At 44.5% G+C, this 23,170-nt stretch overlaps 1 protein-coding gene across 2 annotated transcripts; it reads right to left on the minus strand.

Moving 5' to 3' along the window:
• Positions 1–726: 726 nt before the first annotated feature.
• On the minus strand, positions 727–20,652 carry LOC115083814 (zinc finger protein 260-like). Of its 2 annotated transcripts, none has more exons than XM_029587836.1 (3): positions 20,407–20,652; positions 19,913–20,039; positions 727–9,996 (listed from the first exon to the last, which is right to left on the minus strand). In XM_029587836.1, exons 1-3 carry the CDS (start codon positions 20,428–20,430, stop codon positions 7,961–7,963), a joined length of 2,187 nt encoding a protein of 728 aa, XP_029443696.1. In that variant the 5' UTR covers positions 20,431–20,652; the 3' UTR covers positions 727–7,960. The 2 variants fall into 2 exon arrangements, 1 of the variants encoding a protein (XP_029443696.1); XR_003854409.1 differs by lacking the exon at positions 727–9,996 and adding an exon at positions 17,947–18,420 and having other exon boundaries at positions 20,407–20,417.
• Between the last annotated feature and the right edge of the window lie 2,518 nt (positions 20,653–23,170).

A 23,170-nucleotide genomic window follows, 5' to 3' on the forward strand; every position in this document is an offset into this window, starting at 1 on the left:
TTCAGCCAGGATTCGGTTATACAGAATATGTCTGGTTGGTCATCTGTGAGTATGTCATGGATGACTGGGATTTTTTTGGTGATCGACTGTGCATTAATGAGGAGGAGGGTGATGAGAGTGATTGTGGTATAGGGTATGTTAGGGTTGGTGTGAATTTTGGTGAGGCGTCTAGTGGTGGGTGTGGCTTTAGGAGCGTGGTGGTGGTTGTGGCGATGGATTAGTTTGGGGATGTATTGGTCTGAGGCCATTGTGTGGGTTTTGAGTGGTGGCAGGGGTTGTCAGGTTGTTGAGTGTTGGATGGTTTTTTTTTTTTTTTTTTTTTTTGAGGAAAGACTAAAGGGGTTAGGACTAAAGGGGTTAGGACTTTTTTTGAGGAAAGACTAAAGGGGTTAGGACTTTTCAGCTTGGAAAAGAGACGGCTGAGGGGGGATATGATAGAGGTGTTTAAAATCATGAGGTCTAGAACAGGAAGATGTGAATCGGTTATTTACTCTTTCAGATAATAGAAAGACTAGGAGGCACTCCATGAAGTTAGCATTGGGCACATTTAAAACCAATCGGAGAAAGTTCTTTTTTACTCAATGCACAATTAAACTCTGGAATTTGTTGCCAGAGGATGTGGTTAGTGCAGTTAGTGTAGCTGTGTTTAAAAAAGGATTGGATAAGTTTTTGGAGGAGAAGTCCATAATAGCCGAGCAACAGTAACATGGAATAGACTTGGTTTTTGGGTACTTGCCAGGTTCTTATGGCCTAGATTGGCCACTGTTGGAAACAGGATGCTGGGCTTGATGGACCCTTGGTCTGACCCAGTATGGCATGTTCTTCTTATGTTCTTATGTCAACTAGATCAGACACCGGCCTTGGTGATAGGATTTGACTCCGAGAAGGTGTTTGACAGCTTTGAATGGCGCTACTTATTTTCTGTACCGAGAAGATATGGGCTACAGGGTAACACAGCGCAATATATCTCCCTACTATACCATTCCCCGGTTTCCCATTTTTTGGCTAATGGGGAGCGATCGGAGGCAGTAGTCATCAAAAGAGGTGTAAGGCAGGGATGTCCTCTTTCACCCCTGTTGTATATATTGTTCATCGACCCGTTACTGTGGAAAATCTCTACTGAGACAGATTTAAAGGGCTTCTCCTGTGATCCAGTGACCCTTAAAGTGGAAGTATTTGCAGATGACGTGCTCATCTTCCTATTAGACCCTGTAAAGTCTTTTCCTCCCCTTCTGACGATCCAAGAACGCTTTGGTACATTTGCAGGGCTTAAAATCAACAAAAACAAATCTGAAGCCTTAGATGTGGGAGGCATAGTTCAGAACACATGGCCAGGCATGTTCCCCCTAAAATGGGTAAAGACAGAAATGAAATATCTAGGGGTGCGCATCCCTGTGGATATAACCCAACTTCATGAAGCAAATATACAACCTCTTATAAAAGCCACCGAAGCCCTACTCAATCAATGGAGAGGGCTCCCAATCTCTCTCTGGGGGAAAGTACAGCTCCCAAATGACGATCATCCCCAAATGGCTGTATATACTGCAGATGGCTCCGATCTGGCTTTCCAAGCAAGACCACAATGAAATTGACAAATTATTCAACCTTTTTCTATGGTCGGGGAAGCGATCTCAGATATCCCTGCAGACACTGCGGAAACCTCTGGCAGAAGGGGGAATTGGCTGCCCCGACTTGAAGCTGTATAATTTGGCCTCTATATTAAAATGGATCAGAGACTTCGTTTGGGAATCATCCACATACCTCCCTGCAACACACTTACGCAGTTGGTACCGGACGTCTTCCCTGAATGCCTTGTTACTGGAGAAGCCAAGCATGGTACCATCACATTTAAGGAAACAGGAGCTCCTTCCCTCCTGCAGACAGGCATGGAGATATCTCTGCCAATTAGTGAAGCACCCCACGCATATGTATACGCTTTTACCATTAGGTCACAATCCTTTATTTACACCGGGTCTGGGACAAACGGTGTTTGTCCCAGACCCGGTGTAAATAAAGGATATTTACAGGTGCGACACTACGTTGAGTCATCAAGGATAACATTGACTGCACCCCAGTCTTCCAGAACTCTCTGAACCATACTCAGTGCACTCCCTCCACACGGAAAGAAACCTTTGACAGCGTGCTTTCGGAAAAAATTAATGCAAGCTATACAAGACACAGACCTTTCCAAACTCCACCAAAAATGGACAGCTTGGGCAGAGTTCCGACTCCCTCTCAGCTTTCCAAAAATGCTTTGCAGACATACCCAAGTTAAATATGGTTCTGAGAGAAACCCAGCTAAAATTCCTTTGGCGAATCTACTGGACTCTGGACCGAGCCTTTAGATCATCCCAAACACAGATAGCCAAATGCCCTAAATGCAATGAAGAAACGGGTGATTACATACATATGTTCTGGACTTGTACCCATATTCAAACATACTGGCATGGGGTTCACAACAAAGCCCAAAGCATTCTCGGACACTGACTGCCATTTGACCCGAACATTTGGCTATTTGGACGAAAACCCCCAGATGTGACAGTGACAAAGACTTATAAGAAACTCCTGGTTGCAATAATGGGTCTACTGGGCAAGAAGGCAATACTCTTGACATGGATAAATGCCAATACTCCACGGCCAGGAATATTGTTTCAAAAGCTGACTAGACTCTTCACACTTGAATATTTAGCTGCTACGCAACACACCCCGAAGCATCTCAGTCTTTTAATGAAAGTCTGTTCTCCAGTGGCTGACTACTTGTCCCCCATAATCCAGGAGGACCTGAACAATATCTCAATTTCGACAAGTTAATGCGTTACACACCGTATGCAAGGGACGGACTGTGCAGCTGTCTTCATTAACCTACGTCCTTGATCCTGCCTGCGTCTGGAGATAACCCAGTGATATGGGTTTCTATTTTTATTCCTATCTCTTCACCTAGAACCAATATGCCATTTCCTAGAGGGTGAGGGGGGGGGGGGGGGGGAAGAGGGGCGGGGGAGGAAGGGGGTATGGGTTTCATATATAAAACCCCTACTGGTATTCAGAGGGTCTACGAGAGCCTCTTAGGCCGCAGCCCTGTACATATGCACAGCTTAGGGCAGCTCATCCCAACGGCCCAGAGTGAGGCAGGGTACACCTCCCCACCATTAGCAACCTTCCTGTGCAAGATGGCTGTTCAGAGAGCAGTTTTCTTTTCCTACCCCTCTTAATGTTAGTAAGGACTGTAGGGGCTGATGCTGTATACCTAACTTCTTAATATCTATTCTGTGGTGGTTGTATCTGTTACATTAACCTGGTTTTGTTCAAATTTGATTGTTAGCTGATTCTCTCGAATAAACATGATACATTAAAAAAAAAAAAAAGGGACTGGGTTGGTCTTCTTCTTATTCGACTAGGAGGTGGGGGTTGGCAATATTATTCCATAAGCAGTTGCGATTTCAGTTGGAACTGCTCTGGCTGGATGTGGATGGACGTTATGTTATTGCCTTAGGGCAGTGCACCAGCAAAAGTTCGCATTCTGCAACATATATGCCCCTAATGATTATCAGCATTGTTTCTTTACCACGCTGGTGGGTAAGTTACTGGATTTGAATGAATGCACATTAGTAGTGGGAGGGGATTTTAACACTGTTATGAATAGACAGGAAGATTGTCAATCCCCAAAGATGACAGAGCCCAGGGACCAGCAAAGGGTGTAAACTTTATCTGTCAGGAATTGCACTTACTAGATATGTGGCGTGCCTTGCATCCTGGGGAAAAAGATTATACGTTTTTCTCTAACCCACACGGCTATTCAAGCTTGGATTATCTCCTAATCCCCGATTCTGTATTTCATCGGGTTAAAACAGCCACTATTGGCACCATTTCCATATCTGACCATGCCCCAGTTTCGATTACTATCGAACTAGGAAGATGTCCTTCGGCCGCGGCCTCGTGGCGCATGCCACCTGATCTTATGCGCGACAAGACTTTTCAAACATACTTAAAAGGACGCTGGGATGACTATATCCATTTTAATTCCACATCAGATGTCACCCCACGGATTTTATGGGAGGCCGGGAAGGTGGTGCTGAGGGGAGATATTATTGCGTATGTTGCTAAGCATAATCGACAGCGTAATGCGGAGATACTGCGCCTTACTGCCGAGTTGAGAGCTGCCCAATCACGCCACATACAGAACATGTCAGACTCCGCTAAAAGCGAGGTGAATAGAATTAGGGAGACCTTGAATCTGCTCTTAACATCAAAGGGCGTCTAAATCGTTACGATACTATAAATATAAACTATATAGATTTGGTTCCCGACCGAGTAAGCTGTTGGCTAATCTAGTGCGGGCCCATGATCCTAAATCTGTTATAACGAACATTTGGGGGGGGGGGGGGAGTGTGTCAGTCTTCCTGGGACGAGGTTACTGAGAATTTTCTTGAGTACTATCGAACATTGTATAGTAGTAAACCAAGGTGACCCTGCACTTGCTTCACAATTTTTTCAGGACCTCCCCTGGCCATCAATTTCTGCGGACCGCTTAGAGGCTCTGAATTCCCCTATAAAAGATAGTGAAATCTATGCTATTATTCAGGGCTTAAATCTTGGGAAGGCAGTGGGGCCCGATGGTATCAGTTCCGAATTCTATAAGATACTGCGATTCCCCTTGCTGCCAACCCTGGCGTCATATTTTAATTCTGTGATGAGACTTTTATAAATCCCCTAGAAAACAGGTCTACCAGAGTTCTTCTCCCCAAAAAATGGTAAAGACCTTCAGGAGGTGGGCTCCTACCGTCCCATATCCCTCATTAATGTTGATATAAAGATACTGTCGGCTGTCCTGGCGGCTCGCCTTAGTACTATTTTGCCTACTTTGTCGAGGGGCGTCAGGGGGGTAAAGAATGTGTGCCAGCTGATAGCGGCTTTGAGCTATCACCCACAGAGGCTCTCATCCTCAGCCTGGACGTGGAAAAAGCTTTCGACTCCCTGTCCTGGGATTATCTTTTTTGGGTATTGCAGGGCTGCGGGTTATCTGGCCACTTTGTCACTTGGTTAACAGTTTTGTATAGTAACCCGAGTGCCAGGCTTTTGATCAATGGGTCCCTGTCTGCTCCTTTTTTTCTCTGCACTGTGGGGTCCATCAGGGCTGCCCATTATCCCCTCTCCTTTTTGTTCTCGCCCTAGAACCTCTGGCTATAAAGCTACGTCTGGATGCTGATTTTTGTGGGCTTAGTATTGGCGGTCGCCAGCTGAAGCTTGCTCTGTTGCCAATGATCTTTTGCTGTTTGTAGGGAGGCCGCGTCACAGTTTCACAGTGATCATCCAAACCTTCACTCATTTTCATGAAATTGCAGGTTTCCGCATCATTTTTTCTAAATCGGAGGCTCTGGCCTTTGACCCGCAGCTGCCAAATACTTGGCAGGGAGAATTTCCTTTCACATGGGCCCCAGGAAAATTAAAATACCTGGGGATCTGGATACCCCGAGTCTTGAAAGATCTCTATACCCTTAACATAAGGCAAACATTGGCGGACATTAAGGTGCAGCTGGTGACTTGGCAATCGCTCCCTTTGTCTCTTTTTGGGTGGGGGGGGGGGGCTGTTAAAGATAGTTATAGCCACCAAACTTTTATATAAGCTACATATGCTTCCCTGCTGGCTGTCCCATAAGGACCTGATGTGGTTGCGCTTGATATTTCAAAGGTTTCTATGGGCAGAGCGCCAGGCACGTATCAACTATCACTTGCTTCAAAACGTTAGGGAGGCTGGAGGGTTGGGGCTTCCTGATTTTCGAATATATAATGTAGTGTGTCAGTTACATTTCGTGGGGGAGTGCCTGACTGGCAAATATCCTTACTGCGAAGATGGCCTCTTGCCCCTGGGCTCCCCTGTTCCTTATACAAGCGCGCCTGCAGACTTTACAGACTTTGGACATTCCCAAACACTTAATTACTCCATGTCGTAAGGCTGGTCCTGGCTTCGCTCCTAAGAAAACTTGTCTGGGACGTTCTCTCTTTTGCTTCCGCTGCTGGGAAATAAAGATTTCGTACCTGGCCAGGAATGCGGAGGCACTTTTGCTACTTGGAGGACACAGGGGCTACCTGTATGATCCAGAGCGCCCCATTATCCAGTCATTTGAAAACCTAATGCGGATTTACCACCTTCCCAGTACACACTTTTTTGCCTACCTGCAAACCTGGCACTATCTTCAGACCTTCTCCTAGACGGATGACCGTCATGGGTTGGAAGCAAAGTTTGTGCAAAAGCTGTTTGATGCGGCCCTGACCCGTAACTTAATTAAAGGGTGGAGTGACTTAAGTCAACGCCTTCGAAAATGTCCACATATTGATCAGCTAGCGTCCTATTGGACTTCAGCCGGGATTGAGGTAGTAACGCTGGGCTATGTTCTTGCGTGTTTCAAGTCCTTGTACACTCATGTTACTGATCCTACCCTTCGGGAGTTGCAGTTTTGGATACTTCATCACGCCATCTGCAACAACGTCCGACACTTTAAAATGGGCCGGCTGCCCTCTATGCTCTGCATTAAAAGTAATCAAACAGCTGGGATTTTATTTCATCGACTGCTCACATGTTCCAGTTTGAGGGTGTATTGGGATGCAGTGTTGGAGTTTATTTCTCGATGTATGGCAGTCCAGCTTCAGCTGTCCGGCACGTTACTGATGTCTGGATTGAAAGGCTTACTACAGAGGTACTCCCTCTCTAAAGACAGGTTTGGACGAATAGCTATTCTACTTGCCTGTCGTACAATTTTGGACACTTGGATCGAACCCTTAACCACACCGTCGTTAGTGGCCTGGCACCATCGGCTAGCTGCCGCTATGCAGATGGAGTGGCTGGACTATAAAGAAGGGCGTCGAAAGATGAGTAAGGAATATTGCGATACCTGGGCTGTTTGCTACACCTTATTGTCAACAGACATTCAAAGTCATCTGATAGCCCTTGGTTACTCACCTTCTTGGATATAATACTTGTTCTTCTGCTACAGTCTGTATATTTAACTTGTGACACAAAGTGGAGGGTGGAAGGGGTGGGGGATGGAGGTTTGGTGATGTGAATGGGATGAATGGGTAGTGAGTCTGATGGCCTAGGTTGCTGGTTTATGTTCTGTACGGGGAGCGGGGAGGGTGGGGTTAATAGAAGCAAATAGAAAAGGAGGGATGCATCAAGTAATTTCATGTTCTGAAGTTTTTGCACTTTGTACTATCTTCTCTTGATGGATTGCTGTGCCCGCATTTGATACTTTCTTGTTGCCTGTCTCAGAAATAAAAAAGTATTTTGAAAAAACAAACAAACCGAAAGTTGGCTTCTTTCCTGTAACACTGTTGAAGGATGTGAACCCTCATGGTTGCGGTGTGGTTGGCGCTACCTAGTGAGTGAGCTTGCTGGGCCCAAGCCAGCAACTAGCAGAGAAGCCTATAGGCAGGACCAGCTGGAGCTTTACCTATACAAGCTGCCTCCCCTGCAGGTTGAGCCCTTGGGTTCTGGTGGCAAGTAGGACTTAGGTAGGTTCCTAGGGCTATGCTGAGAGAGAGTCCGATCCTAGCAAAGGTTGTGGCAGGCAGCAGACAGCAGCCAGGCCAGGATGTGGCAGGCAGCAGACAGGGGCCAGGCCAGGATCAGGATCCAGGAAGTCAGTCCGACACAAACAGAGCAGACAAGACAGATAGGACCAAGAGGACAAGCAAGGAAAGGAACAAGCAGGAATTGGAATGAAAACAGTCGGGCAAGGAACTGGATAAAAAACAGAGCACAGAGGCGCTAAGGAAAAGGCAAAGAATCATGACTTGGAACACAGAACAAGGTACAAGGCAGGAACAAGACAAGGCTAGCAACACGCACTGGAACACAAGGCACCTGTTGCTGAGGGGCTGGCTGGTTGCAAGAGAATTCCTTATATATTCCTGTAGCATGTGAGGTAATCAGCCAACACCACAGGAAGTCCTGGCCAGGGACCTATGAAGGCAGTCCAGAGTTGGAAGAAGTTCTATTCCGGGTCCTTGGAAGAGTATGCTGCTGGAGCTTATGCCGGAGTTGCTTCGGGTCACGGGGGAGGGGTGTAACATCTCCTTTATGTGTTCTCTGGTGTTTCAGAAGATTCCCCTTGTTGACAAAGCTTTTCCCACATTCAGCGCATGAATAAGGTCTTTCTCCAGTGTGAATTCTCAGATGTTGTGTAAGTGCTCCCTTCTGTCTGAAGCTTTTCCCACATTCACTGCATGTAAAGGGACTCTCTCCAGCATGAAATCTCAGGTGTTGTGTAAGCCCTCCCTTCTGAGTGAAGCTTTTCCCACATTCAGTGCATGGAAAGGGTCTCTCTGCAGTGTGAATTCTCAGGTGTTGTGTAAGCACTCTCTTCTCCGTGAAGCTTTTCTCACATTCAGTGCATGTAAAGGGTCTCTCTCCAGCATGATTTCTCAGGTGCTGTGTAAGCCCTCTCTTCTCTGTGAAGTTTTTCCCACATTCAGTGCATGTAAAGGGTTTCTCTCCAGTGTGAATTCTCAGGTGTTGTGTAAGTGCTCTCTTCTGACTAAAGCTTTTCCCACATTCATTGCATGGAAAAGGTCTTTCCCCAGTATGTATTCGTAGGTGTTGATTAAGACCTCTTTTCTGACTGAAACTTTTCCTACATTCCTTGCATGAGAAAGGTTTTTCTCCTGTATGGATTCTCTGGTGTATCAGAAGGCTTTCTTTCCGAATAAAGCTTTTCCCACACTCAGTGCAAGAAAATCTCCTCTCTCCGGTGTGAGTTCTCTGATGAATTATTAGACTTTTCTTATGAATGAAGTTCTTCTCACACTGAGTGCATGCAAACGGTCTCTCGCCTTTATGGATTCTCTGGTGTGTCAAAAGGCATCTCTTCTGAATAAAGCTTTTACCACATTCAGTGCATGAATAAGGTCTCTCTCCAGAGTGGATTCTTCGGTGTTCTACAAGTTTTTTCTTCCGAATAAAGGTTTTTCCACATTCATTGCATGGAAAAGGTCTCTCTCCAGAATGGATTCTCAGATGCTCTACAAGTTCTCTCTTCTGAATAAAGGTTTTTCCACATTCATTGCATGAAAAAGGTCTCTCTCCAGTGTGAATTCTCAGATGCTGTGTAAGAGCTCCCTTCTGACTGAATCTTTTCCCACATTCACTGCATGGAAAGGGTCTCTCTCCAGAGTGAATTCTAAGGTGCTTTACAAGATTATATTTCTTTTTGAAACTTTTCCCACATTCAGTGCATGGAAAGGGCCTTTCTCCTGTGTGGCTTCTCTTGTGTATCAGAAGATCTCTCCTCTCGATAAAGCTTTTCTCACAGTCTGTGCATGGAAAAGGCCTCTCTCCTGTATGGGTTCTCTGATGTATCAGAAGACTCCCTTTTTGACCAAAGCTTTTCCCACATTCAGTGCATGAATAAGGTCTCTCTCCAGTGTGAATTCTCAGGTGTCGTGTAAGCCCTCCATTGTCTCTGAAGCTTTTTCCACATTCAGTGCATGGAAAAGGTTTCTCTTCTTTGTGGCTCCTCTTAGACATTACCAGGTCTCGTTTGTGAAGGAAGCATTTCCCATCTTCATTACATAGAAATGGTTTCTCATGATTAGTGTGGATTTTCTCATTTACTGGGCCAGGATCCTTCTGACTGAGGTTCTTGTCACAGCCTGTACATGTATGTGGACTCTCTCCTCCATTAAATCCATCTTGTGACTTTAGAGGTCCCTGATCCATGTAGCAGTTTCCACATACATTACATGCAGACTGTTGTTCTGTTATCTGGTTTCTCTGATGCCCCATACTGTGGGTATCATTGGTACTTTGCTCACAGGGAGTCTCATTCTCGGTGGAATCTCTTTCTGGGTTTCTCAGTTCTTCCTCTGGTTTATACTGAGTCCAGCATGTTTTCTCCCAGTCACAACATGGGCAGGTGTCCCCTCCATCTCTCTCTGGGACAGTTTTAATCATTTCCTCAGGATGTGCCTCCTCGTGTCTTCTCTCACACTCATTGATCTCTGAATAAGAAAATAAAGGACAGACATTACCTAATGTGAGGGAGACTCACAGTGAGAATGTTTTTTTCGGCATGGACATGTCTCAGAGCAGCTATTCTCAAGGGCTGCAAACAGGTCCGGTGCCCAGGACTTCCCTAATATTCAGACATATTTGCATATAAATGGCCTAAAAAGCTGAATTTGCATATTTTGCACACCATGAGCACCAGACCTGTTTGTAGTCTTTAAGCAACCCCAGATTTAAAAGAATTTGGAAGTAAAAGCAATTGCTCCCGCTCTTGTCTGTAGCTTTTTGATAATGACCCAATATTTAGCACAGTGTTAAAAAACACTTCCCCCTTTCATTCAGCACTGACCCAGTGTCCCAGCATAGTCTTAAGGGCACTCTTCCCTCTGTGCCAGTACTGACCCAGTGTCCTAGCATGGTGTTCGGGACACTCTTCCCTCTGACCCAGTGTCCCAGCATGGTGTTAGGGGCACTCTTCCCTCTTAGCCAATACTGACCCAGTGTCCCAGCATGGTGTTAGGGGCACTCTTCCCTCTGAGTCAGTACTGACCCAGTGTCCCAGCATGGTGTTAGGGGCACTCTTCCCTTTGATCCAGCACTGACCCGGTATCCCAGCATGGTGTTAGGGGCACTCTTCCCTTTGATCCAGCACTGACCCGGTATCCCAGCATGGTGTTAGGGGCACTCTTCCCTCTGATCCAGCACTGACCCGGTGTCCCGGCATGGTGTTAGGGGTACTCTTCCTTCTGATCCAGTACTGACCCAGTGTTCCAGAATGGTGTTAGGGGCACTCTTCCCTTTGAGCCAGCAATGACCCAGTGTCCCGGCATGGTGTTAGGGACACTCTTCCCTCTGATCCAATACTGACCCAGTGTCCCAGCATGGTGTTAGGGGCACTCTTCCCTCTGATCCAGTACTGACCCAGTGTCCCATCATGGTGTTAGGGGCACTCTTCCCTCTGAGCCAGCACTGACCCAGTGTGCCAGCATGGTGTTAGGGGCACTCTTCCCTCTGAGCCAGTACTGACCCAGTGTCCCAGCATGTTGTTAGGGGAACTCTTCCCTCTGATCCAGTACTGACCCAGTGTCCCAGCATGGTGTTAGGGGCACTCTTCCCTCTGATCCAGCACTGACCCAGTGTCCCAGCATGGTGTTAGGGGCACTCTTCCCTCTGATCCTGTACTGACCCAGTGCCCCAGCATTGTGTTATGAGCACTCTTCCCTCTGACCCAGCACTGACCCAGTGTCCTAGCATGGTGTTAGGAGCACTCTTCCCTCTGACCCAGCACTGACCCAGTGTCCCTGCATGGTGTTAGGAGCACTCTTCCCTTTGAGCCAGCACTGACCCAGTGTCCAGCATGGTGTTAGGGGCACTCTTCCCTCTGACCCAGCACTGACCCAGTGTCCCAGCATGGTGTTAGGGGCACTCTTCTCTCTTGCTGGTCACATATAGTCATGGCTATTTTGTGACACATAGCAAGAGATGTTCACCTGCAGTATTTTTTTGTATTAATTAAAGTTTTTTATTATGGTCATTAATAACACAGAAAGACTGTGCTCGCTGGCATCTGCAGTATTTTTAAACAGATCAAGAACTGCATCTTTGTCTGACTGACAAGAGCATATTGCATGCTATTTCAGAACCTCAGCAGTTTTTGTGAACCTTCCAGCATGCCACTGTCCACTGTAGTAAATTTATAGAAATGCAGAAACAAATAAAAGTCTTCAGACTTTTTTGTTATTAAACAGAAATTTTCAATATTTGTGTGTCAATGCAACAGACAAACACAAGAATCAATTAGTCCTTCATTACTCTACATTAGTGGCACTCTCCCCTCTGAACTAGTACTGACCCAGTGTCCAAGAATAGTATTAGAGGACACTCTCCCCTCTGGCCTAGCACTGACCCAGTGTCCAAGCATGGTGTTATGGGCACACATTTCTCTGAGCCAGTGCTGACCCAAAGTCCCAGCATGATGTTAGGGAAACTCTTCTCTCTGACCTAGTATTGATTTAGTGTCCCAGTATGATATTAGGGGCTCTGAATCTGTCTTCATTTTATATTGTTGTGTTCTTAGTTAATTTAGGTTGCTAAGGGAATAGGCATGCATAAACTAAAGTCCATTAAATATATGCGGTATGGTTAATGTTAATTTGGCAATTTTCTGCAAGGGGACAATAATTAATCTATCGATAAGGGCTGGATTACTTATGTGATTACTTTTTTAGATAAATCCCTGATTGATTTTTGGTGTGAAAATGTCTCTTGTTCTATTACATGGGATAAGAATCTATAAATCAGTGAATATGCCTAGGGATAGGTGGGAGGGAGGGAAAGAAAGACAAATAATTTACCTACTTTTGCTTGCTTTATATCAGGCACACACACACTAAATATTAGCTAACTTTCCTTTTTAAATAAGCACACAAACTAAAGATGAATTTACCCAGGGCTTAATTTAAGAGCATAAGAACATAAGAAATTGCCATGCTGGGTGAGACCAAGGGTCCATCAAGCCCAGCATTCTGTTTCCAACAGAGGCCAAACCAGGCGATAAGATCCTGGCAATTACCAAAGCACTAAGAAGATTCCATGCTACTGATGCAATTAATAGCAGTGGCTATTCCCTAAGTAAATTTGATTAATAGCCATTAATGGACTTCTCCTCCAAGAACTTAACCAAACCTTTTTTGAACCCAGCTACACTAACTGCACTAACTACATCCTCTGGCAACAAATTCCAGAGCTTTATTGTGCGTTGAGTGAAAAAGAATTTTCTCCAATTAGTCTTAAATGTGCCACATGCTAACTTCATGGAATGCCCCCTAGTCCTTCTATTATTCAAAAGTGTAAATAACCGAGTCACATCTACTCGTTCAAGACCTCTCATGATCTTAAAGACCTCTATCATATCCCCCCTCAGCCATCTCTTTTCCAAGCTGAACAGCCCTAACTTCTTCAGCCTTTCCTCATAGGGGAGCTGTTCCATCCCCTTTATCATTTTGGTTTCCCTTCTCTGTACCGTCTCCATCGCAACTATATCTTTTTTGAGAAGCGGCGACCAGAATTGTACTCAATATTCCAGGTGCAGTCTCACCATGGAACGATATAGAGGCATTATGACATTTTCCATTTTATTCACCATTCCATTCCTAATAATTCCTAAAATTCTGTTTGCTTTTTTGACTGTTGCAGCACACTGAGCCGACGATTTTAAAGTATTATCCACTATGATGCCTAGATCTTTTTCCTGGGTGGTAGCTCCTAATATGGAAACTAACATCATGTAACTACAGCAAGGGTTATTTTTCCCTATATGCATCACCTTGCACTTGTACACATTAAATTTCATCTGTCATTTGGATGCCCAATTTTCCAGTCTTGCAAGGTCCTCCTGTAATGTATGACAATCCGCTTGTGATTTAACTACTCTGAATAATTTTGTATCATCCGCAAATTTTATAACCTCACTCGTCGAATTCCTTTCCAGATCATTTATATATATATTGAAAAGCACTGGTCCAAGTACAAATCCCTGAGGCACGCCACTGTTTACCTTTTTCCACTGAGAAAATTGACCATTTAATCCTACTCTCTGTTTCCTGTCTTTTAACCAGTTTGTAATCCACGAAAGGACATTGCCTCCTATCCCATGACTTTTTAGTTTTCTTAGAAGCCTCTAATGGGGGACTTTGTCAAATGCCTTCTGAAAATCCAAATACACTACATCTTCCGGTTCACCTTTATCCACATGTTTATTAACCCCTTCAAAAAAATGTAGCAGATTTGTTAGGCAAGACTTCCCTTGGGTAAATCCATGTTGACTGTGTTCCATTAAACCATGTCTTTCTATATGCTCTATGATTTTGATCTTTATTTATTTATTTATTTATTTTATATACCGACATTCAATCGAGATATCACATCGGTTTCCAGATAACCAAGAGAATAGGGCGGAATCCGCCCTATTTTACATTATAACATGGTAACCAAAAAAACAATTATAACATATTATAACAGTAGTACATGGAACAAAAGGTTATAGGATATAACAATAGGTTATAGGAAATAACATATGTACATGAATGTGTTGTTGATAAAAATAAATTTAGGATTAGGGGCTTGTTGATAAAAATAATTTAGGAATAATGGTGGGGGGGGGGTGAGGGAAGGGAGGGGGGAAGGTGGGGTGGGAGGAAGTAGTGTAGTGAGGGATTCAGGGGGGTGAGAAGACTGTGTAGGGGATGAGGTGTGTTGCGTTTGGGCAGGTTAAGGGTCGGGTGGGAAGGCTTTTAAAAACAGCCATGTTTTAAGGTGTTTTTTGAAGGTTTGCAGTGAAGGTTCATTTCTGAGACAGGTGGGGAGGGTGTTCCATAGGGTGGGTCCCGCTATTGTTATGGCTCGTTTGCGGGTTGCGTTGAGGTGTGCAAATTTGAGATTGGGGACGGCTAGGAGGCCGGTGTTGGTGGATCTGAGAGTTCTTTGTGTGGGGTGTGGATGTATTGCGTTGTTTAGCCAGTTCATTTTGTTGTTGTGTATTTTTTTGTGCATGAGGGTGAGTGTTTTGTAATGGATTCTTTGTGTGATGGGTAGCCAGTGGAGTTCTTTGAGGGTAGGTGTGATGTGGGAGGATTTTTTGTTGTTGGTGATGATTCTGGCGGCGGCATTTTGTAGAACTTGGAGGGGTTTGATGTGGATTTCTGGTAGGCCGATGAGAAGGGAGTTGCAGTAGTCGAGTTAGGAACCAAGCTGAGAACAGTTTCCACTATTTTTCCCAGCACTGAAGTCAGGCTCATTGATCTATAGTTACCCAGATCGCCTCTGGAGCCTTTTTTAAATATTGGGGTTACATTGGCCACCCTCCAGTCTTCAGGTACAATGGATGATTTTAATGATAGGTTACAAATTTTAACTAATAGATCAGAAATTTCATTTTTGAGTTCCTTCAGTACCCTAGGATGCATACCATCCAGTCGAGGTGATTTGCTACTCTTTTAGTTTGTCAATCTGGCCTACTACATCTTCCAGGTTCACAGTGATTTCATTCAGTTTGTCTGACTCATCATCCCTGAAAACCATCTCCGGAACTGGTATCTCCCCAACATCCTCATTAGTAAACACAGAAGCAAGGAATTAATTTAGTCTTTCTGCAATGGCCTTATGTTCCCTAAGAACCCCTTTAACCCCTTGGTCATCTAATGGTCTAACTGACTCCCTCACAGGTTTCTTGCTTCGGATATATTTAAAAAAGTTTTTATTATGAGTTTTTGCCTCTATGGCCAACTTTAATTCAAATTCTCTCTTCGCCTGTCTTATCAATGTTTTACACTTAACTTGACAATTCTTATGTTTTATCCTATTTTCTTCAGATGGATCCTTCTTTCAATTTTTGAAGGATTTTTTTTTGGCTAATCTAGCCTCTACCATCTCACCTTTTAACCATGACGGTAATCGTTTTGCCTTCCTTCCACCTTTCTTAATGTGTGGAATACATATGGACTGCGCCTCTAGGATTGTATTTTTAAACAATGTCCTGTTGAACACTTTTAACCTTTGCAGCTGCATCTTTCAGTTTTTTTCTAATTATTTTCCTCATTTTATCAAAGTTTCCCTTTTGAAAGTTTAGTATTAGAGCTGCAGATTTACTTATTGTCCCTCTTCCAGTTATTAGTTTAAATTTGATCATGTTAAGATCACTGTTGCCAAGTGGCCCCACCACCGTTACCTCTCTCACCAAATCCTGTGTTCCACTAAGAATTAAATCTAAAATAGCTCCCTCTCTTGTTGGTTCCTGAATCAATTGCTCCTTGAAGCAGTCATTTATTACATCCAGGAACTATGTCTCTAGCAAGTCCTGATGTTACATTTACCAGTCAATATTGGAGTAATTGAAATCTCCCATTATTAATGCACTGCCAAATTGGTTAGTTTCCCTGATTTCTCTAAGCATTTCATCATCTGTCTGACCATTTTGTCCAGGTGGACGGTAGTATACTCCTATCACTATAATCTTATCCAACACACATGGGATTTTTACCTATATAGATTCTACTGAGCATTTAGTCTCTTGTATGATCTTTATCCTGTTGGACTCTATACCCTCCCGGAAATAAAAGTGCCACACCCCCACCAAGCTGATCCTCCCTATCATTGCGATATAATTTATACCCTGATATAACACTGTCCCATTGGTTATCCTCCTTCCACCAAGTCTCTGTGATGCCAATTATGTCAATCTCATCATTTTCTGCGATACACTCTAACTCTTCCATCTTACTTCTTAGACTTCTGGTATTGGCATACAGACATTTCAAAGTGTGCTTTTTGTTTCTATTAACAACCTGCTTTTCAGTTGTTTGGGATAATTCGGAACTCATTAGCTTTGGTGATTTTTTACATATAGGGTATTTATTTTATTTATTTATTTATTTAGATTTTTTTTATATACCGGCATTCATGAACAGGTCACATCATGCTGATTTACATAGAAACAAGGGGTGCATTGAACAGTAGAACTAAACTGGTGCAAGGAGGATGCAGTTACAAAAAACCAGGGGTAGCATAACTGGGAGAGAGAAAAAGAGGAACAAGGGGGAGAAAAAACTGTAAACTGTATGGGGATAAAATAAATAACTTAACGATTATTTACATGTTTGCTTTTAATGGAACCTCTCTGCTGGAATGCCCTAACTCTCCTGTTTCATTAGTATCCTTCAAGGATACATTTCTCCGAACCATGCACTGCTGAGTGACTGTCGGCTTTCCCCCTTGTTCTAGTTTAAAAGCTGCTCTATCTTCTTTCTGAAAGTTAGTGCCAGCAGCTTGGTTCCACTCTGGTTAAGGTGGAGCCCATCCTTTCGGAAAAGTCTCTCCCTTCCCCAAAAGTTTCCCCAGTTCCTTACAAAACTGAATCCCTCTTCCCTGCACCATCGTCTCATCCACGCATTGAAACTCTGGAGTTCTGCCTGCCTCTGGGGACCTGCACATGTAACAGGGAGCATTTCAGAGAATGCTACCCTGGAGGTTCTGGATTTCAGTGCCCTACATAAAATCCTAAATTTGGCTTTCAGAACCTCTCTCCCACACTTTCCTAACATGACAGCCGGCTCCTCCCCAGCACTGTCTATAATCCTATCTAGGTGACGCGTGAGGTCTGTCACCTTCGCACCAGGTGGTCCTCACGTCCACCAGCCACCCTGCTATCTACATTTCTAATAATCGAATCACCAACTATGATGGCTGGCCTAACCCTTCCCTACTGATCAGTAGCCCTGGGAGACTTGTCCTCAGTGCGAGAGGACAATACATCACCTAGAGAGCAGGTCCTTGCTACAGGATCACTTCCTGCTACACCAGGGTGATGTTCTCCAACTGGGAGACCTTTCTGATCCAAGGCAGCACTGGGGCTGCCAGACTGGATTTGGGACTTGGCTACTATGTCCCTGAAGGTCTCATCAATGTACCTCTCTGTCTGCCTCAGCTCCTCCAAGTCTGCTACTCTAACCTCCAGAGATCGGACTCATTCCCTGAGAGCCAGGAGCTCTTTGCACCGAGTGCACACATACAATCTCTCACCGGCGGGTAAAAAATCATACATGTGACATTCAATGCAAAAGACTGGAAAGCCCCCTCTTACTGCTGGATTGCTGCCTTCATCTTAGTTTTATTGAGTTCCTAGTTAAGTTTAGGATACTAAGGGAGTTGGAATGAGAATACTTTAAATTTACAGGTGAAATTACTAATTAATCAGCTAGTGTCCTACAAGGGGATGATTAAACTTTCAATAAGGGCTGGTACAATAGTATGATTTATATAAGACTCTGATTGATTTTTAATTAGAAAGTGTCTCGTGCCTAAAAATCAAGGGTTGAGTGGGTGGGAAAGACAGACAGACACTAGAATTAACTATCTCTGGCTTGCTTATTACCTCAGTCACACACAAACTCTAAAGAATATATCCCTTAATTTCACCTTTCACCAAACTTTTATAAGCCCCAAAATTTCTGAAAACTACCTATAAATTAATCTTCACTCAGTTAACGGAAGGGTTTGAGATTCCAATCCTCCTGTACTGCAAAGGATGCGGGGCTCCTGGAAGCTGGGGCTGTGGACGTCAATCCCTGGATCGTTTGCAGTGACTTCTGGACTCCTCTCCCGGGGGATACTGAGAGCAGTATGCAGATGAGCCTTCCGGTCCTCCTCTACTGTAGGGGAACATCCTAGAATAGAGTTCCACCACTTCCTTTCAGACTTAAGAGGCAGAGCGGCAGGAGCGTCCTACTTCAGCCCCTCCCCTCCAGGTGGCCTGCAAAGAAGGGTGAGGTGAGCTCGGAGCAGACTGAACAAAGAACATCCACTCAGCCCCATAATCCTGCCCTTCTCCTCCTATTCTGCAGGATGTGGTCCTGAAACAGACTCTGCAGCATAAAGAATAGAAACATGTTTAGAACATATGAAGTTGCCATACTGGGTCAGACTGAGGGTCCATCAAGCCCAGCATCCTGTTTCCAACAGTGGCCAATCCAAGTCACAAGTACCTGTCAAGTACCCAAACATGAGTTTCCTGTTTTTGTTTTTTTTCATTCAGATCCCTTTTCCATTTCTTGAAGGATGTTCCTTTAGCTATTATAGCCTCTCTCACCTCACCTTTTAACCATGCTGGAAGTCAATTAGCCTTCATGGTATTTTTAAACAAACATAACATAACAGCCACAGTATGTTTTTACTCACTCTGAGACTTCATCAGGGTAAAAGGATTCATATGTTCAGCATAACATAAGAACATAAGACTTACCATTCTGGGTCAGATCAAGGGTGCATCAAGCCCAATATTATGTTTCTAACAGTGGCCAATTCAAGTCACAAGTACCTGGCAACTACCCAAGCATTAAAGAGATCCCAAGCTGCTAATGCCGGCAACGAGCAGTGGATATTAAGCATATTGTTAAAAATGTGACTGGAAAGATCCCAAATATCTGATCAATTGTGCATCTACTTATAAGATCCAGGGCACGGGTCCATAAGCCCCTCTTCCCTTCTCCCAAGATTTTCATAATTAAACATCTCAGTCAGGATCAGCAGCTTCCCCCTCCCCCAGGAACAATCACACAAGATGAGGGAAGATGGGGAGAGCAAGGAGCGACAGCAGTGCAGCTGGTGGGCCACACTGAATCCATCTTCAACCTAGATTGTGACCAGAGGACCTTGTGTCTGATAAGTCTGCTCTCTTCCTCTCCCTCATTATTTTATGTTTCTCTGTTTTTTCTCCCTTACCTTTCCTTCATTCTTTATATTTCCTGATCCTTTCCCCTATTCTTATGACTGTCCCCTGTCCCATTAATTCCCCCCAAATCCTCCTTTCTCCCTTTATCCTCAACTTTCTCTCTTCCCTTTGTTTTCTCTTTCCTTCACAACTAAATTATTCCTGTTCCTCTTTTTCTCTCCTTCGGCCCTTTATCGTTTCTACTGCCCTCTATCAAACCCTCCTCTTTCCTTTCTTTTCCCTCCTGACCTCTCTCACATTCCCTTCATTCTCTCCCATCCCTCTCTTATTTATTCATTCTTCTCCTCCTCTCACCCATCTTTCTCTCCCTCCTCCTTCAGCCCCGTCACTATCCTCCTCCACATCTCCTTCCACATATTTTACCCCTTTCGACCTTTCTCTTGTGACTTTATCATTTCCAATTTAAGCCTCTTCTTTCTTCTGCCCCACCCTCTCTGGCCAGGATGTCATTCCTTCCCCTCTCTCTCAAGCTTTTATGTTGAAAAATATCGCAGAAAAGTCCTGGATTATAGTGAGCTGCAATAACAGAGGCTTTCACCCAATTTATAATCAAATAATATTCTGTTCCTCCTCCTCCTCTGACAAATATTTTTCTGAAAAAAAAAAGATAAAATGTCCCTTCTTACCTAGTGAGCTGAGCATCTGACAATTCTCCTTCATCACCTCCTTGTAAAGCTCCTTCTGCCCTTCATCTAAATCCTCCCACTCCTCCTGGGAGAAATAGACAGCGATGTCCTCAAAGGTTACTGGGACCTGACACACAAACCAGAAATACTCAGCACCTTCTGCATCACATCCATCAGGAGAGCTCCCAGTGCTGGGGCTCTGCAGGGCAGGGGGAGATTTTTCAGGGTGTAAATAATTCACAGTCACATAACACAGTGCCAGAGCAGGATAATGTGAACTGGAAATCAGTTACATATAGAACCTGGATATAAAGTCACTCTGTAGGACTTCATATCTCTCCTTACATGCAGGAGGGTCCCAAAGTGCCTTTTCTGTGTGTCCCAGGTCTGCTCAGGATCCTATTAAAGTCAGGGCTGACTCTGCAGTGTCCCAGGTTAGGAAGCTGCAGCAAGGTTTGTACAGAGAGGGAAGGAAGTTGGGGGCAATCACTTACTTGAGTAGAAGCTCCTGCAGGCATTCTCTTCTCTGCTTTTTTTTTGCTTTCTGTTTTAGAAATGAGTTGGGGGCTCTTTCTCAGGCTGGGAAAGAGCTGAGTGTTTGTCTCTTGCAGTGCAGCTCGGGGGAGAGATTTGGGGGCTGAAGATTTCTGGTTTCAACTATAAATCTACAAATGAAAGGATGTAAAAAAGAAAAGACTCTATATCTGTGTCTCCAGCACATTGCAGCTCTTCTTCCTGCTGGGTGCAGACTGATGACATCACAAGTAAGTTTCCCTTTAGGAAGATTTAAGAGAGAAGGGCACGGAGCATGCTCAGTTGGATGCTGTTGCTGTCCAGCAGCCATGTTCAAGGGCAATTCATATGCTCGGTAGCTAAAGGAACTGCCCCTGGAAGAGCAGCACATAGCCAACAAGAGATCAGGGACAGGGAAAAGGTTTTCCTCAGTTCTGCACAGGCCCCGGAGGAGATCAGCAGACCTGCTGGCCAGAGGCCAGTAAAAATCTGCATGGACTATGGGACTCCTAAATGCAGCAGAGCCAGAAGAATACTTCAGGAACCGAATCCCTGTTGTTCTTCTCTGTTGCAAAAATCAGAAAGATAAATTACAGAAAAATCCTCCTCTGCTTTCATTTTGGGAACAATTCTCAAAGATATGCGCAGGGTTCACATGCATACGGGCCGATGCAATATCTCGCATCCATAATCCCTGATGCAATAAGGGGATGAGCGCATCCAAAATATGCGTCCAAATCAGTGCATAGCTAATAGCACTCATCATATATAAATGCCATGTTGCTGAGGCTATTAGCTAGTACCCCTGGTGTAAAAAAAAAAAAAAAATTGTACCCGACGCACATATTTTAACCCTCGAAAATTAACGCCAGCCCAGGAGCTGGTATTAAGTCTTGAGGAGCCCCAAAAGTTGATGAGAAATGCAGAAAATACTGCTTTTCTGTGGTTGCTCCAACTTAATATCATCGCGATATTAAGTCGGAGGAACCACAGAAAGCAGCAACATGAAAAAAAAAAAGAAAACATCTTGATGGTAGTCAGGTTTGGAAAACGGACGCTCAGTTTACAAGCGTCCGTTTTCCTAACCCGCGGCTGTGCACGGTATAGAAAAAGAGATGTTCATAAGATTGAGTGCCCCTTTTCCTAACCCGCGCACAGCCACTTCTCCTGGGCACCTGATGCCGAGGAGGCGCTAGGGATGCACAATTTCCCCTAGTACCTCCTTTTTAACGCGGCAGCTCATTAGCATACTGCTTTGGGTGCCTGAGAGCCGTAGATGGGCGTGTGTTCCAAAAGTGGGGGCCGCCTGTGTTTTTTTACGCGCAAATATTGCTCGGCCTGATAAAATCAGAGGACACGCATTTAAGCAGACAGCAAATGAGCATTCGCTGCTCAAAAAGGCGGGAGTGTGTGCTGTTGTGCAGAAAGCTACACCCGTACAAAAAAAGCACATTGAGGGCACTCCGGGGTGTGACCCACAAGTCCTGGTACATTTCAGTATTTTGGAAACACAGATGACTTCTCCTCATCAAATACTGTATGTATAGATACTTGTGCTCCTGCTAATACTGATGGAGGTGAGAACAGTAGCAGTGACTGCCATACTTACATGGATCAGGTGATATCAGCATCAGTGGAGGGAGAGACCACAGAGGAGACGGTACCCCATAGTACAGTAATATAGTAAATGATGGCAGATAAAGACCCAAATGATCCGTTCAGGCTGCTCAGCAGAGCGTTTAGTTTGTAACTGCTGCTCTGTGCAGGTTACCACCATGCAGAAATGTTACATCAGCATTTCAACCCGTTATCTTCCTTCCTCCAGCCACTAGGAATCCTCTGAGTTTGTCCCCTGCACTTTTGAATTCCTTTACCATTCTTCTCTTTACCACCTCTTCCAGGAGGGTATGCCATGCATCCACCACCCTTTCTGTGATGAAATATTTCCTAATGTTGCTCCTCTGTCTGCCCCCTCGGAGTCTCAAATCACGATCCCTACTTCTACAGTTTTTAAAATTGGAAATGGTTTGATTCTTGTGCATTATTTTTTTTCCCACTCTTTACGTGAGCTCAGCCCGTCCCGGCCAAGTATAGAGTTGGTCTCCGGCTGCAGGGGAGAGAGCAAAGGCCTTCACCGCCGCGCTCGTCTTCCTGCACCCACTAGCCTCTCAGTTGTTTATCTCTCTACAGCTAAGTCCATGCCGGAAAACTCTTCTGAGGGAGGGATCTGCAGATATCACCGCAGGAAAACTCGACTGAGGGAGGGACCATAAGGTATCACCACAGGAGAATGGGGCAAATTAATTTCCGTCTTTTCTCCTTTCATTTTCTGTTTTTTTTTAAAGCAATCCCCAGTAGGGAGATGCACATCCACCATCTCTTGGAGATGGAGAATACTGGCGAGCTGATGTCAGTGCAGGGGTGTATATACCGAGACGTCAGCTTTGCTCCATCTCCATCTGCTGGTAGAGGTGCATAACCCACTGGTGCGAATTAACCTGTCTGAATGCTAAGAAATTTCCAATGTATATTCTCTGGGGCCGGAACTTACAGCTTAACAATGCATAAACTCTCTGGGAAGAGGGGCACCTACAGCTGAACAGTATACTGGTGAGCAGCAAGGAGAAATATCCAAGTTCAGCCCTGCTACCTTTAGCCAATGTGGAATGAATTTCTTTCAATATATAATTTATGCATTTATTGATTTTCTTTTATGCAGTCTATTGCCAAAAATCTCAGATGAAA

This window comes from Rhinatrema bivittatum, chromosome 2 (genome assembly GCF_901001135.1).
Source record: "Rhinatrema bivittatum chromosome 2, aRhiBiv1.1, whole genome shotgun sequence".
Classification (NCBI taxonomy): Eukaryota; Metazoa; Chordata; class Amphibia; order Gymnophiona; family Rhinatrematidae; genus Rhinatrema; species Rhinatrema bivittatum.